The sequence below is a fragment of the Pungitius pungitius genome, chromosome 19 (assembly GCF_949316345.1).
Source record: "Pungitius pungitius chromosome 19, fPunPun2.1, whole genome shotgun sequence".
Lineage (NCBI taxonomy): Eukaryota > Metazoa > Chordata > Actinopteri > Perciformes > Gasterosteidae > Pungitius > Pungitius pungitius.
The window spans coordinates 16,317,668-16,330,251 of record NC_084918.1 but is presented as its reverse complement, the minus strand read 5'-3'; the positions used below and the strand labels follow the sequence as shown (position 1 = coordinate 16,330,251).

Sequence of the window (12,584 nt, the reverse complement as noted above, 5' to 3'; positions counted from 1 at the left end):
GGCTGGACCCTCCCACCCCTCCCTCTGCCAACCAGAGGCAGGACTTCACCCTCCTCACTCTCCCCAGCAAAGTGGCCCTCATGGTTCCTGCTGCGGGCTGACAGAGGAAGGTAAGGCTTTGCCATCCTTTACTTCATTGCATGTGCTGCTGTGGAGAAGGACTTTTATGTTTTATAAACTGTATGTATGTATCCAGATCAAAAAAACATCTCAGGGTCATCAATATCTAAGTAATTTTGGTAATACAGGGTTTGGACACTTGTGTGTTACGTTGGCTGTTGTTTGATTTGCTGCTGCTGCGTGTATGTGTGACATGTATATGTGTGTTTAGTAACCTTTTCTCGACTTCATGTCACCGCGCCATCGGTCTGTCCCCCAGTGACCGGCCACCAGCACAAAGAGGAGGCTAAATATACAGCATAAGGGCATGTGATTATGGGTCAGCTAGTTGTCTGCCTCAGTCACAGTGGCTCTGTGTGTTTTGGCATTTTCCAGCTATGCTGCTCCTAGTCTGAAATGAGCTGGAGGATGGAGACAATGTTTGAAGATGGAGTGGACCTATTTATGGTTCAGGACGCATCGTTGTAGGTGATGTGTGTGCATATTGTCACACCTTTTAGGGACCTAACATGTTCCACTAGAAACTTCTGCAGAAATGACAAGAGCGTGGCCTAGACTGTGCAGATGGGTCGGCCACGCAGGCAAGTGAAGGCTAGCTAGCAAGCTCAAGACATGACACATTTTCTCTGGCTGTTTTAGCCACTTGTTAGCGCTTTGGTCCTGTTATAACTAGTGCAATGTTAGCGTCATGCTAGCACTGTGCAGTGCATATCCTCCGTGACCCCTCGACTCAATGCTTCAATGCCAATTTAATTTCAAATACACCAGCAAGTGTACATCATCAAACAAGTACATCATTAGTCTCCCAAATACATTGCAAATCTAAAAAACCTTTCCAGAGAGTCAACTTTAATATTGATTGTAGCAGAAGATGCCTGATGGGGTTTACATGTGCAAACTCAAAATGCACATTAAAACGGGATGGAATCACACTCAATAACTCAAAGATTGCATTTGTTGTGCGTTTTCTCACCCGTCAAAAAAAAGTTGTGAAATCCCAGCATAATCTAAAGAAAGGTGTAAACAAGCTTCAAAAAGGTTAAAAAAAAAGGTATTTGATTTTACCACGATCACACAGTAACTTCCTGACGGAACCCACATCTTCTAATCCATAACCAATGAGCAACAACGTTCTCAGGCGTCAGTCAGAAATACAGTGGATCACTTAAGGAATAAATATTTAGTTGCGCTCTGGAGTCATCTTTGTTTTGTTGAGCAATCCCAACAACATCTGTGCAGGAGGAATGCTGTGTGGTGCAGCAGCCAGCAGGGATGCTTGATGTGGTTGCTACGCTGCACTTGTGGTTTGGCAAACTAGGTTTGAGGTTTGGATGAATTTAGGTCCACTACCTGCAGATCCCCACTGTGTGTATTTATAAAACCAGCCTGCTTTAAAATGAAAGAGTGGGGCGCTGAGGAGAGGATGTATAGATGGATCAAAGGAAGGATCCTGCTAGAGACATTTTTAGAAAACGTTCTCCTGTGTTGTCTCAGTGTCATTCTTTGGGCCTCTTAACCACCTGGTCCTTTACACTGGGACCCATCTGTCCTGGAACACACACCTGTAAGAGTGACTCTGGATGGCAACGAGAGGACACGTCCCTTTTCAGGAGCAGAAGTACTGTTTTCCAAGCTCTTATATGACACCTAGAGGATGGTGTGTTGGCACGAAGACCTAAAAAAAAGTCAAGAAGAGGGAAAAAACAACAAACACGCCACGGCAACCGCGTCCATTTCTCATAGACAGTTTATAGTTTTAGAGTGTGAGTGTGTCATTTGGGCCAATTCAGAGGGCAAGCTAAATGCTACTCAATCCAAAGACACAAAGTGTGTTTCCATCCACCTGCGACACACACGCATGAAAAAGAGAGAAAATGATATGGACTCAGAAATAAATCAAATAGTGGTGGATTACAGTTGCTCATCTCAAAGGACCTACTGCAAATAAGTGCATGACGGTACTGGAGGGATAGAAACATCTTCACAGTTTTATTTGAATTTTAGGTACAGTAATCGTTTTCCAACACATCCTTTGAGTAACTCAAACTGGTGAAACTAGTCTAATCTTTCAACTTGACTCACTAGGGGTAAATAAATTGTGGCCTTTTAATTCAGTGTCTGAGAGAGAGCGAGCTGGGAGGAGACTCTGTCAGAGAAAGGTTGTGGTGGCTGTTCTCTCTTCAGCTGACTGATCCTCCCCTGTCTTTAAAGCCTTTGCCAGAACACTGCAGCCCTCTCTGCATTGCTTATATTTTCCGCTTCCCATCCCGGCATAGTGCTCACGTTGTTATTTTCCCCGGCCTAACCTTGTGGTCTGTGGAACCATGTTTGCTCTTCAAAATGAACACGGGGAGAACTGTGGAAAAAAACGCACTACGCTGCTGACCATACGTTGCATGGCACAATATGGAAGCTTGGAAAAGGGTTTTACAAGGTATTCGTATATCAAATGTGCCAACTTAAAGTTTCAACACAGCGTATTCATTAGTTCTTCAGAAGAGAGCAAGTGGCCACTTTGATTGAGAGAGGCTTGCTCTCTAGCGTCGCCCACCGCTAACTGTCCCCTCTGCCTCCTTGCCCAGATCCGTCTCAGCACCATCGACCACCTGGGTCTTTGCAGCTTTTTGGAGGGCCAGGAGTTGGGATGTGTCATCAATGCTAAGAAGGTGACATTCGATGGAGTTACCAGATATAGGCCTACTTGGCTTGGCAAGTCGGATTGGGGTCATGGACAGTTGTATGTAGGAGAAAAAAGAACGGACTCTCTTTTCGTGCCTACGACCCACCCCTACGGTAAGCTGACTTACTACACCCTTCCAGGATAACGTTGACCTAGCTAGGATTCTAACCGGCACTCGGAACTAGAAGGAGAGGGTTTTTTCACAGTCTAAGCAACTGAATGTTTTTTTTTTTTCACCATTTCTCATGCTATTTCATTATCAAATGCACTTTGACCAACTGCTGCAATTTAAAATATAGGCAGTCTAACAAAAGCGTAAGGCCACAAGAAAAAATGTGGAGTTATGAAGAACTCCAGCGGACCCTGCAGACCTCCCTTTGGGACAAAACCAGATGGCTGAGAGACAAGCCGAGACTCGCCCGGGGCAAGTTGGAGAACCAAAGGGAGAGCTGGAGCCAATGGACGACTGCATTCTATTGTTTGTCCTCTAGTGTCAACGCACTCCTGATGTGGGCCTGCCCCCCCCCCCTCTAATTAGGAATATCGGGTCAGAGCAAAGACAGTTCATCACATCATTATTGTCATATAACCTGAAAGAAAAACTTGCACAACAGTACAACATGATACAGTTACACATAGGTAAGGTTAGAGCACCTGTAAGTGAAGAAGGGACATTTCTATTCAAATCCACGTAGCAACATCGGCAGTCCGAGCCCGTTTTACGTGTACTACGGCCACTGTGACAACTGAACAGACTTATAGCAAGTGGTGGACTCACTGAGGTGAGGTTTTCTCCAGGTTTGCTGCGGGTATGATTGCAATGATAACTGAAAATTACTGGAAGACTCGCTGTTCGAATTTCCATCCGGGAAACAAGGAAAAATTATTGTCATAATGGAACAGAGGGTTGCAAAGTAAAAACTCAACAAAAAGTGCATTCCTGCAGAGCCAGGTCCGGGCCAGGTCTGGGCCAGGTCCGGGTCAGGTCTGGGCCAGGTCCGGGCCAGGTCTGGGCGTGGGCAGCGACCTCCTGTTGCTGGGGACGCCTGAATTGTCCTGTGACGGGATATTAGCCAGGAGCCGCCTGGCAGGTGAAGCCTTCAGTCTGCTAAAAGTCAGAGTGTGTGTTCTATGGCCAGCAGACTCTTTTGAAATGGTTGTATTTTAATTTGACCAATTGGTCAAAGACATTATCAATAAAAGGTCTGGTCAGTTGGAAAGGTTAGCCTCATGGGGATAGAATAAAAGTCCTGATGTCGATTATTGAAATTCTTGTTTTTTGCAAGGTTGGACTGGACCAAGGTAGACGGCTGTCAGAGTTATGTTGCTGTGGTCACTGTGCAGTGCAATATTGCTGCTGGTCCCCCTTGAGGCTGCAGAGGAGGACAATGTCCGAGCAGGTAGAGTTCACTTTTATCATCACGAGTTAGACACTTAACTCTTGAGTCTTAAATGTTGATTTTTTGATCATTTGTCCCTGAATTGTCTATTGTCTTTGATTACACTGTTTGTGTGTGTGTAGGCTGTAGCACAGCTGTTAATGACCTGGTCTACATCGTTGATGGCTCATGGAGTGTCGGCTTCTCTGACTTTGACACGGCCAAACAGTGGCTTATCAACATCACCAGGCAGTTTGACGTCAGCTCCCACTACACACAGGTCATTTAAACCACATGGAAAACCTTGTGACAAGACTTATTGCAATTAACATTTTGCAGCAATTTTCCTTTAACGCTTGCTTTGCTTACCGCCTGTATCAATGGATTGTCTTCTCCTGTTGAATCAAGAACTCTGTCATTCTGTTTTGGTTGTCAGTTTGATGAATAAAAACATTCTATTGCTCTGTTGTGGCTAAATTCCAAGTGCCTCGGAGCTATGTCGGTTTTGTTTGTATCGGCTGCAGGTGGCTGTGATCCAGTACAGTGACACGCCTCGCATGGAGATTCCTCTGGGGCAACACCAGAGTGGCGCGAAGCTCATCCAAGCTATACAGAGCATCAGCTACCTGGGAGGAAACACGCAGGCAGGACAGCATGCTTTCTCTGCACCTCTTATCCGTGCTCATCTGCATGCAGGTGTTACACGAATATTCAGTGTTGTGCTCTGTTCTTCTAATTAAAAATGGATTTGACACATCATTTAAGAGTTTAATGAATAAATCCCATTAAATGGACAATAAGAAAGAGAAAACACAGCTTATGTGTTTATGGATCACATAAGTACATAAATAAAATGTATAATATAAGGGTTTGTGCTAAATGCTAAACTGTGAAACAGATTAACTATCAAAACAATTAATTATAACTGTTATTATTTTGTCGTCCGTTCTTATTTTCATAATAACAGAAGACTTTGTTTAAGAATTCAACCCAAAGTCACTTTTTGGTTTAGAATGTTAAATCTTTTCATGACGTCACCATTCGTTGTGGCTTATGAGGACGAGTCCCGAGGAGAAGTACACGGCTTTGAAGCAAATTTGGACCTGGTGGTAAAATGGTTTACAATTTCTGGTTCTTTGGGGAAAGGAAATAAAAAGTGGCGCTTTGAAACATTACATCAACACTTACATCGTTTGTAATTGAGAAAAATATCACAATGGCATTAAAAAATGCTAACATTAAATTCAGATGATTAATAATATTATAAGATTTCTAGACAATGAGTAATAATACTTAATGTCTACTGACATTCACTGTTGTCTGACTGTCTACCAGACTGGCAGGGCCATCAAGTTTGCCGTGGACCACGTCTTCGCCTCCTCGCACAGAGCCAACCAGGTCAAAAATCGCATCGCCGTCGTGGTTACCGACGGCAAATCTCAGGATGACGTGGTAAATGTCCCATTGCAGCATTAGGGTGCCTCGGTGAAACCAAGTCATGGTTATTTGGGTGGCCCATATCATAGTGACCGAGTCATTTCAAAGCCATGGACCCTACCAAAAGAGCAGCTCCCAGCATGGGGGGTGTTTGCTTGTCAGCTGTAATATTGTTAATACTGTATATCTATCACTGTTCTTCCAGCATCAACTCTATGGTCTAAACGGAAATTGTCTCCACCATTTTCACTACTGCTTATGTTTCCTTAGGTGGATGCCAGTGTGGAGGCCCGAGCTCAGGGCATTACAGTGTTTGCTGTTGGAGTTGGCAGTGAGATCACCACCTCAGAGCTGGTATCCATCGCCAACAGGCCGTCATCTGCCTATGTCCTATATGCCGCAGATTACACCACCATTGACCTCATTCAAGGTTCCATGGAGCAGAAGCTCTGCGAAGGTGGATATAAAGTCCCTCTCTGTACTTTAATTTCTCACTGAAAATGGCAGACTTGAGGGACGAGCAGAGGGAAGGAGAGAGTAGCTGCAGACATTTTGTCCCCATATAGGAGAAACAGGACATACCATTAAATAAGGGCTTCATCTTCTTGGTTTCACTGGACATTCCATGTTTGCGTCATGGGTCGCTTGATGAGCTGAGACTTTGGTGTGAGGTTTGCTTGCTGACTGAAAGACCTCTTTTCTTTCTAGAGTCTGTTTGTCCAACACGAATCCCGGTGGCCTCTCGGGATGAGAAAGGCTTTGAGCTGTTGCTGGGCATGAACATTCCGAAGAAGGCCAAGAAGATCCCTGGCTCTTTGATTTCTGAGGCTGCTTACGCTCTGACGGCCTCCACTGATATTACTGAGGACACCAGGTAGAGTTTGGCGCTGAATTGAAGGAACTACCAATCTATCATTTTACTCAATCAACTGTTGTCCGTATTTAGTATGTTGACCTCTTCCTTGTACCAGGGACGTCTTCCCAGAAGGCCTCCCTCCTTCCTATGTGTTCGTAGCCACCCTGCGTCTAAAGGGGACTTCTAGCCAGCTGACCTTTGACCTTTGGAGGGTGCTGTCTAAGGATAAGGAGATACAGGTTGCAGTGACACTAAGTGGAAAGGAAAAAAGTGTCATCTTTACCACCACTAGCTTAACTGCAAAAGAGCAGAGAGTCACCTTCAAAGGCGTCCAGGTTAGTATCAGGTTTGGATGAGTTTAATGTCCATTTGTACCATATTGTTTTATATAACATCTTTCCAAAAAATTTTTTCAATCATATAAAAACATAGCAGAAACAATAATATGACCGCCTCTTTGCTCATTCAGACCCAAGCAGTTAAACACATCCTTTTCCCAAATAAATAGCAACAATTCTACCAGACCAAGATCAGACCATTAAATGCTCCAAATTGACTTGTGCGCCCAGAAGGATGGGGGTTTGAGTCCGATACTGGATCTACGCCGGCTGAATCACGCAGTCGCGAAGTTGAGCTTCAAAAGGCTCACACTCAAACAAATCGCGTCACAGATCAGGTCCGAGGACTGGTTTAACACATTAGATCTGAAGGATGCTTACTTTCATGTACCCATCCTTCCACAACACAGGGAGTTCCTGAGGTTCGCTTTTGGTTCGGCCTAGCTCTCTCTCACCCCGTACGTTTACCAAATGCGTGGATGCAGCTCTGGCACCATTGTGCCCCAGGGCACCCGCATTCTAAACTACATCGATGACTGGTTGATTTTACGTCCATCCGAGCGACTGCCGGTCCAACATCGAGATCTTGTGCTCGCCCACATCAACCGTCTGGGGCTGAGACTAGCAGGAAGAGTGTACTGTCCGCTGCAAAGAACCACCTTCCTGGGCGTGATCTGGGATTCGACCATGATGCAGGCACAGCTGTCTCCCGCTCGAGTAGCTTCAATCCTCTCTGCAGTCAAGCAGGCCAAGCTAGGCCAGCCACTCACTGTGAAACAGTTTCAGGAAACTGTTGGGTCTGCTGGCAGCAGAATCCAACGTGATCCCGTGCGGCCTGTTGCATTTGAGACCATTGCAGTGGTGGCTCAGAGCCAAAGGGTTCTCCCCGAGGGGAAACCAACGCCGTCCGATCAAGGTCACTCGACGGTGCCTGTGGGCTCTGGCTATGTGGAGGGACCCTTGGTTTTTATCCCAAGGGCTTGTGTTAGGAGCGATCTGTGGCTGAGTCACACTCACGACAGACGCTTCCTTCACGGGCTGGGGAGCGATCATGAGTGGTCGCCCAGCCTGGGGGCTGTGGCAACATCATATCCAGTCCTGGCATATAAATTGTCTAGAGATGTTGGCAGTGTTTCAGGCATTGAAACACTTCCGCCCAGCCTTGATGTACCAGCATGTTCTTGTCCGTTCAGACAACACATCAGTGGTCTCGTGCATCAATCATCAGGGGGGCCTGCGCTCACGGCCGCTTTACAAGCTAACTCCGCTCAGTGAGAGCAGTATATATCCCAGGGTACCAAAACCAGGGGGCAGACGCCGTGTCGAGACAGGGGCCGAGGCCCGGGGACTGAAGACTGTGAAAGAGTGACCAATGAATGACGTTCTTTTCAGTCTCACAGAATTAATGACTCCCAGTTAAGGCGTTGCTGTACTTAAGAAAATAAAGTGCTTATGAAATATATGTGCCCCTCTCAGACTCTTTATGATGGAAAGTGGCATCAGCTCAAAGTCCTGGTGAGACAACGTCAGGTCAGCAGTTTCCTCGACGATCTACTGATCCAGGAAGAACTGCTGGAACCAGTCGAGCCCATCTACATCAATGGGGAGACACAGGTTGCTAAGAGACGAGGAACTGACCTACCTGTGCCCGTGAGTACAAACGAGCCAACTCAAACATGTTTGATAGTGTTTAACTCAAAGTGCAGGTGACACCTGTGTCTGACTCACAAAGGACGAAGGAGTCTATCAGAGGGACGGATTCAGGTGTATCAAGCATGACGCACATACAAACTGAGGAAATAATGAAATCATTTTATACTTATACTTTTATACCAATACATAGAGACCAGAGACTGTCACAAACAAGTCAAAGTCAAAAACGAACATAGTCAGAGTCAGATGAAATCTGGATTGGTTTTACACTGTCGCTCATCTTTTTGTCTCTAAGGGCATATATTCAGTAATTTCATTAATTATCCATTTACATTTATCATCTACACTTTTCTGACCACTTGTCTTTTTATTCAGGTGGAGATTCAGAAGCTTCGTCTGTACTGTGACCCTCATCAGAGCGAGAGAGAAACGGCGTGTGAGATCTACTCTGTGGTAAGACACATCCTGGTCCCAACTCATCACCTGCCACCACATGTAGGCCCCTCTGTGTACCACACACGGCCTTCCAGCAGTCCTCACCCACCGGGCAGCATCCTATCCAGAGGGTCCACAGTCCACACAGCACACGGCTGTCTCACTGCCGTGACTGTTGGAAGTCATGGGACCCTCGTGGGTCTTCTGTCACTCAGTCTTTTTAGTCATTAGTCAGTCAAGTTCACATCTTATTCCTTCACTTGTCTATTTAGTAATTGATTCATTTTCACCTGGAAACAAATTGAACCCCACAGTCATGTAATCACATAGACATTTACAACTGTTATTTTATTTGCCCTCCTTTATGTTTTTCATCACAAAAGGGCTCGTGCACTCATACACACACACACGCACAACTACATGCACATACACGCAACATTCTCCCATATCCTGACCATACGTTTGTTGGTTTGTAGTTCACTAATTTGTCCTTGCCTTGTTGTTATGCCAATGTATCGTTCCTTAAAAGAAAATCTGAAAAGTGAGACCCAGGTAAGGAGTGGACAGTGACGAGCTTTCCCTGTATCCTGCTACAGGGGAACTAGAGAGGAATGTGTTACTGCACTGTAAAGGTCACATTATGTACTTCTGCATGTAGTGGTGTGTGTCATTACAATGATGATAATGAGCCATCACCTTTTTCTCTTGTCCTTTGTCTTATTCTACACAGGATGATGAAAGGGTAAGTGCATGTCTATCCTCTTCTCTTCTTGTTCTGCAAATTACTGGATAAAGAAAATGAAAAGAATTCATTCATAAAAATACGGGGCAGAATATGAATGTGTTCTTATGAAGGCTGGACAAGTTAAAGTGTTAACACATGGATTATTTGATAAACAGACAGACCATGGGTCACAGGATGGTGGGGTGTTGATGAGTATTGGCTTGGGAGGGGCCAAAAGAGAAACAAAATGGACAAACATGGCAAACTCAAACATTTCCTTTAAATTTAAATGTTGTTTATAACCCGCATCACTAAAAGCGTTTTTTCTTAATGATTGTGATTCTCCAAAGGGAATTCCGTCCAAACATGGACTTCCCAGACTGAAAGGTCCTTGCACAGTAAATCCCAGCTGTGTCCTTGTGCTGAAGCACCTCACTGTAACATTTGCTACGGAACATTATTTGTAGATAGATTATTGATAGATAGACTAGGTTTTATATTTGTTTTGTTTGCATTAATGTTTAAATTGGGATGTACAATAAATATTTGAACTGCTACAGTGTAAACGTAATACCGCTGTTGAAAGTGTCTGCAGACCAAATTATATAGTCGTTTGAACTTTTGTTCATAAGTAGTATTTTTTTCAAATAAAAGTGCCAACCTTCGCTGTGTTTAATGGTAGCGTACGTGATGAGATGTGCTTCCTTGGCAAAACAACAACAACAACACTGTTTTTCTTGTGATCTTGTGAAGCAAAGGTGAGTGCAGAGTGGAAATAACAGGCCACTTCCATAAGTCATACGGTTGGTGTTCTCATGATGAAGCTTTGACTGTTTCCTCAGTGTCCTCTGAATCGAACCGCCACCGTGGACGAAGAAGACTGCAACTGTGTGGTCGGACCACAAGGGCAGCGTGGGGTGCCCGGTCGCATGGTAAGACAAGCACACACGTCCGCACTCACACGTCGCTTCAGCTTGGGTTTTGATACAACCCCAGCTATTGCTACTTTGTTATTATAGTATTAAAAAAAATAACTCTTGAAATGAAGGGACGGAATGCAGTACTTGCTAACATGAACACATTTGTTTTGTTGCAATAAAACATCCGCTCCTATCGGAGTCAATGCTGTATAATTCATTTGGAGGTTATTATGTTAATGTTCATATTAATCTACAAACTGTTAGAATGCACTTTCCTACAGCATATGGAAAGGAAGACAGAAGGCACACTGGAAACTAGAAACAGTTTTGTGTGTTTGATGTGGAGATGCTGCTTCATAGAAAAAAAGTACTTTGCCCAACCTCAACTTCTGTCCTCCAATGGCCTCTAATGACATCTAGTTGTAGTAAGTGATGCGATTCTAATGTATGTCAGCTGCATTTGTTTACCCAGGGAGGTGTTTGGAATCTCCTGGTGAGTTCCTTAAATATGAAGTACTGAAACACATCGTCCATTTGAACAATTTAGTTTGTCGTGCAGTAGTTGTCCGTTCTTGCGTTGACTGTTTGCTAGCGTAGTTAGAATGCTAGGTGGGAAAGTGGCAGCTGATATCATATACCTTGAAACAGTTTCTTAGCAAATAAACCTTAAAGCCTTTGACCGTACTTTGGTGAAGACATATTGAGCTGCCCACTCCTCATCAAACACTTGCATTCAGTTGACTTTCCCTTTCTTTGGTCCAATCATTGTGCAGAAGGGTTCAATGCAGGGAATAAAGGGGGTAGACCAGACTCCAGTGTATGTCAATTGTGTCTGGTGCCATCTAGTGGCATGTACTGAGCAACTCCACACTTTCTAGAGCTGCCTCTCTCTCCTCTGTCCTCATATTTCTGGACCTTTCTGCTGCATTTTCCTCCCTTCAGGAGCTTTGTGTCTCAGGCTCTGCTCTCTCCCTTCTCTCATCCTACCTTGACGGCCACACCTACTGGGTAACCTGGAGAGGATCTGTGTGTCGGAACGTTGTCCTCTTATTACTGGAGTTCCTCAGGGCTTCGTCCTGGGTCCGCTCCTCTTCTCTCTCTTGACCAACTCTCTCGGAGAATACAACCCCTTCTCACTCAGAAGGCGGCGCAGGTACTGATTCAGGCTACCACCATTCAACCACTGTAGCTCATCCAGAATGCAGCACCTCGTCTGGTCTTTAACCTTCCTAAATTCTCCCACACTACTCCACTTCTCCGTTCTCTTCACTAGTTACCAGTGGCTGCCCGCATCCAGTTCAAAACATTGGTGCTCACGTATTGTGCTGTGAATGTATGGGGTCCAGTCTCCATTAAGAGCATGGTCAAACCCTCCATCCCAACCCGCACACTCCGCTCTGCATCTGCCAAACTGCTTGTTCCTCGGCTTATTGATGAAATTGCACTTTGTTTCTTGTTCTTCTGAGTTTATTTCCTTATGGTTGAAATGCACTTATTGTAAGTCGCTTTAGAAAAAAACGTCAGCTAAATGACATGTAATGGAATCTAATAATAATGAACTGAAACGCAAGGTATTGCAGGAAAAAGGCTACATGAATGCGGTCTACTATCATTTGGCCATTTTTGTGGCAATATGTGACGGGCCGGATTAAAGGCCATACTTTGTCTGGTCTACTCGTTGACTGCCCAGTAAAGTTTTGGCTCAGTTGAGAACATGGTTGTCCTTCAATCAAGATTGACGATTTGATTCCCAACCCCATTAGTCTGCTAGTCAAAGTGTCCTTGAGCAAGGCACCCGATATTGCTCCTGTGACTGTGACTACAGTGTATGAATGGTGTTAATGTTAATGGAGTTGCTGTTGAGTAGCTCTGTGTGCTCCTACCATCATTGTATGAACGGGTGAATAATGACATATAGTGTAAAAGCAAAGTTTGGTTGGAAGATTAGAAAAGCGCTATTCAAGTGCAGCCGATTTAGAAAAATGACAAGTCAGGGAATCACAAACATCTTGTATACTATCACGGAAAGGCTTCTAAGCATT

General features: G+C 44.7%; 1 protein-coding gene across 1 annotated transcript in view; it reads left to right on the top strand.

The window, feature by feature from the left end:
• The first annotated feature begins 4,094 nt into the window (after positions 1-4,094).
• The window catches only part of si:dkey-225n22.4 (collagen alpha-1(XXI) chain), a 28,271-nt gene continuing 19,781 nt past the window's right edge, over positions 4,095-12,584 (top strand). Inside the window, exons 1-11 of the mRNA XM_062559081.1 lie at positions 4,095-4,200; positions 4,323-4,459; positions 4,704-4,823; positions 5,515-5,631; positions 5,887-6,073; positions 6,325-6,490; positions 6,588-6,807; positions 8,287-8,460; positions 8,839-8,916; positions 9,629-9,640; positions 10,465-10,554. Of these exons, the coding sequence (XP_062415065.1) occupies positions 4,122-4,200; positions 4,323-4,459; positions 4,704-4,823; positions 5,515-5,631; positions 5,887-6,073; positions 6,325-6,490; positions 6,588-6,807; positions 8,287-8,460; positions 8,839-8,916; positions 9,629-9,640; positions 10,465-10,554 (1,380 nt within the window). The 5' untranslated portion in view covers positions 4,095-4,121. The remainder of the gene's footprint in view (positions 4,201-4,322; positions 4,460-4,703; positions 4,824-5,514; positions 5,632-5,886; positions 6,074-6,324; positions 6,491-6,587; positions 6,808-8,286; positions 8,461-8,838; positions 8,917-9,628; positions 9,641-10,464; positions 10,555-12,584) is intronic.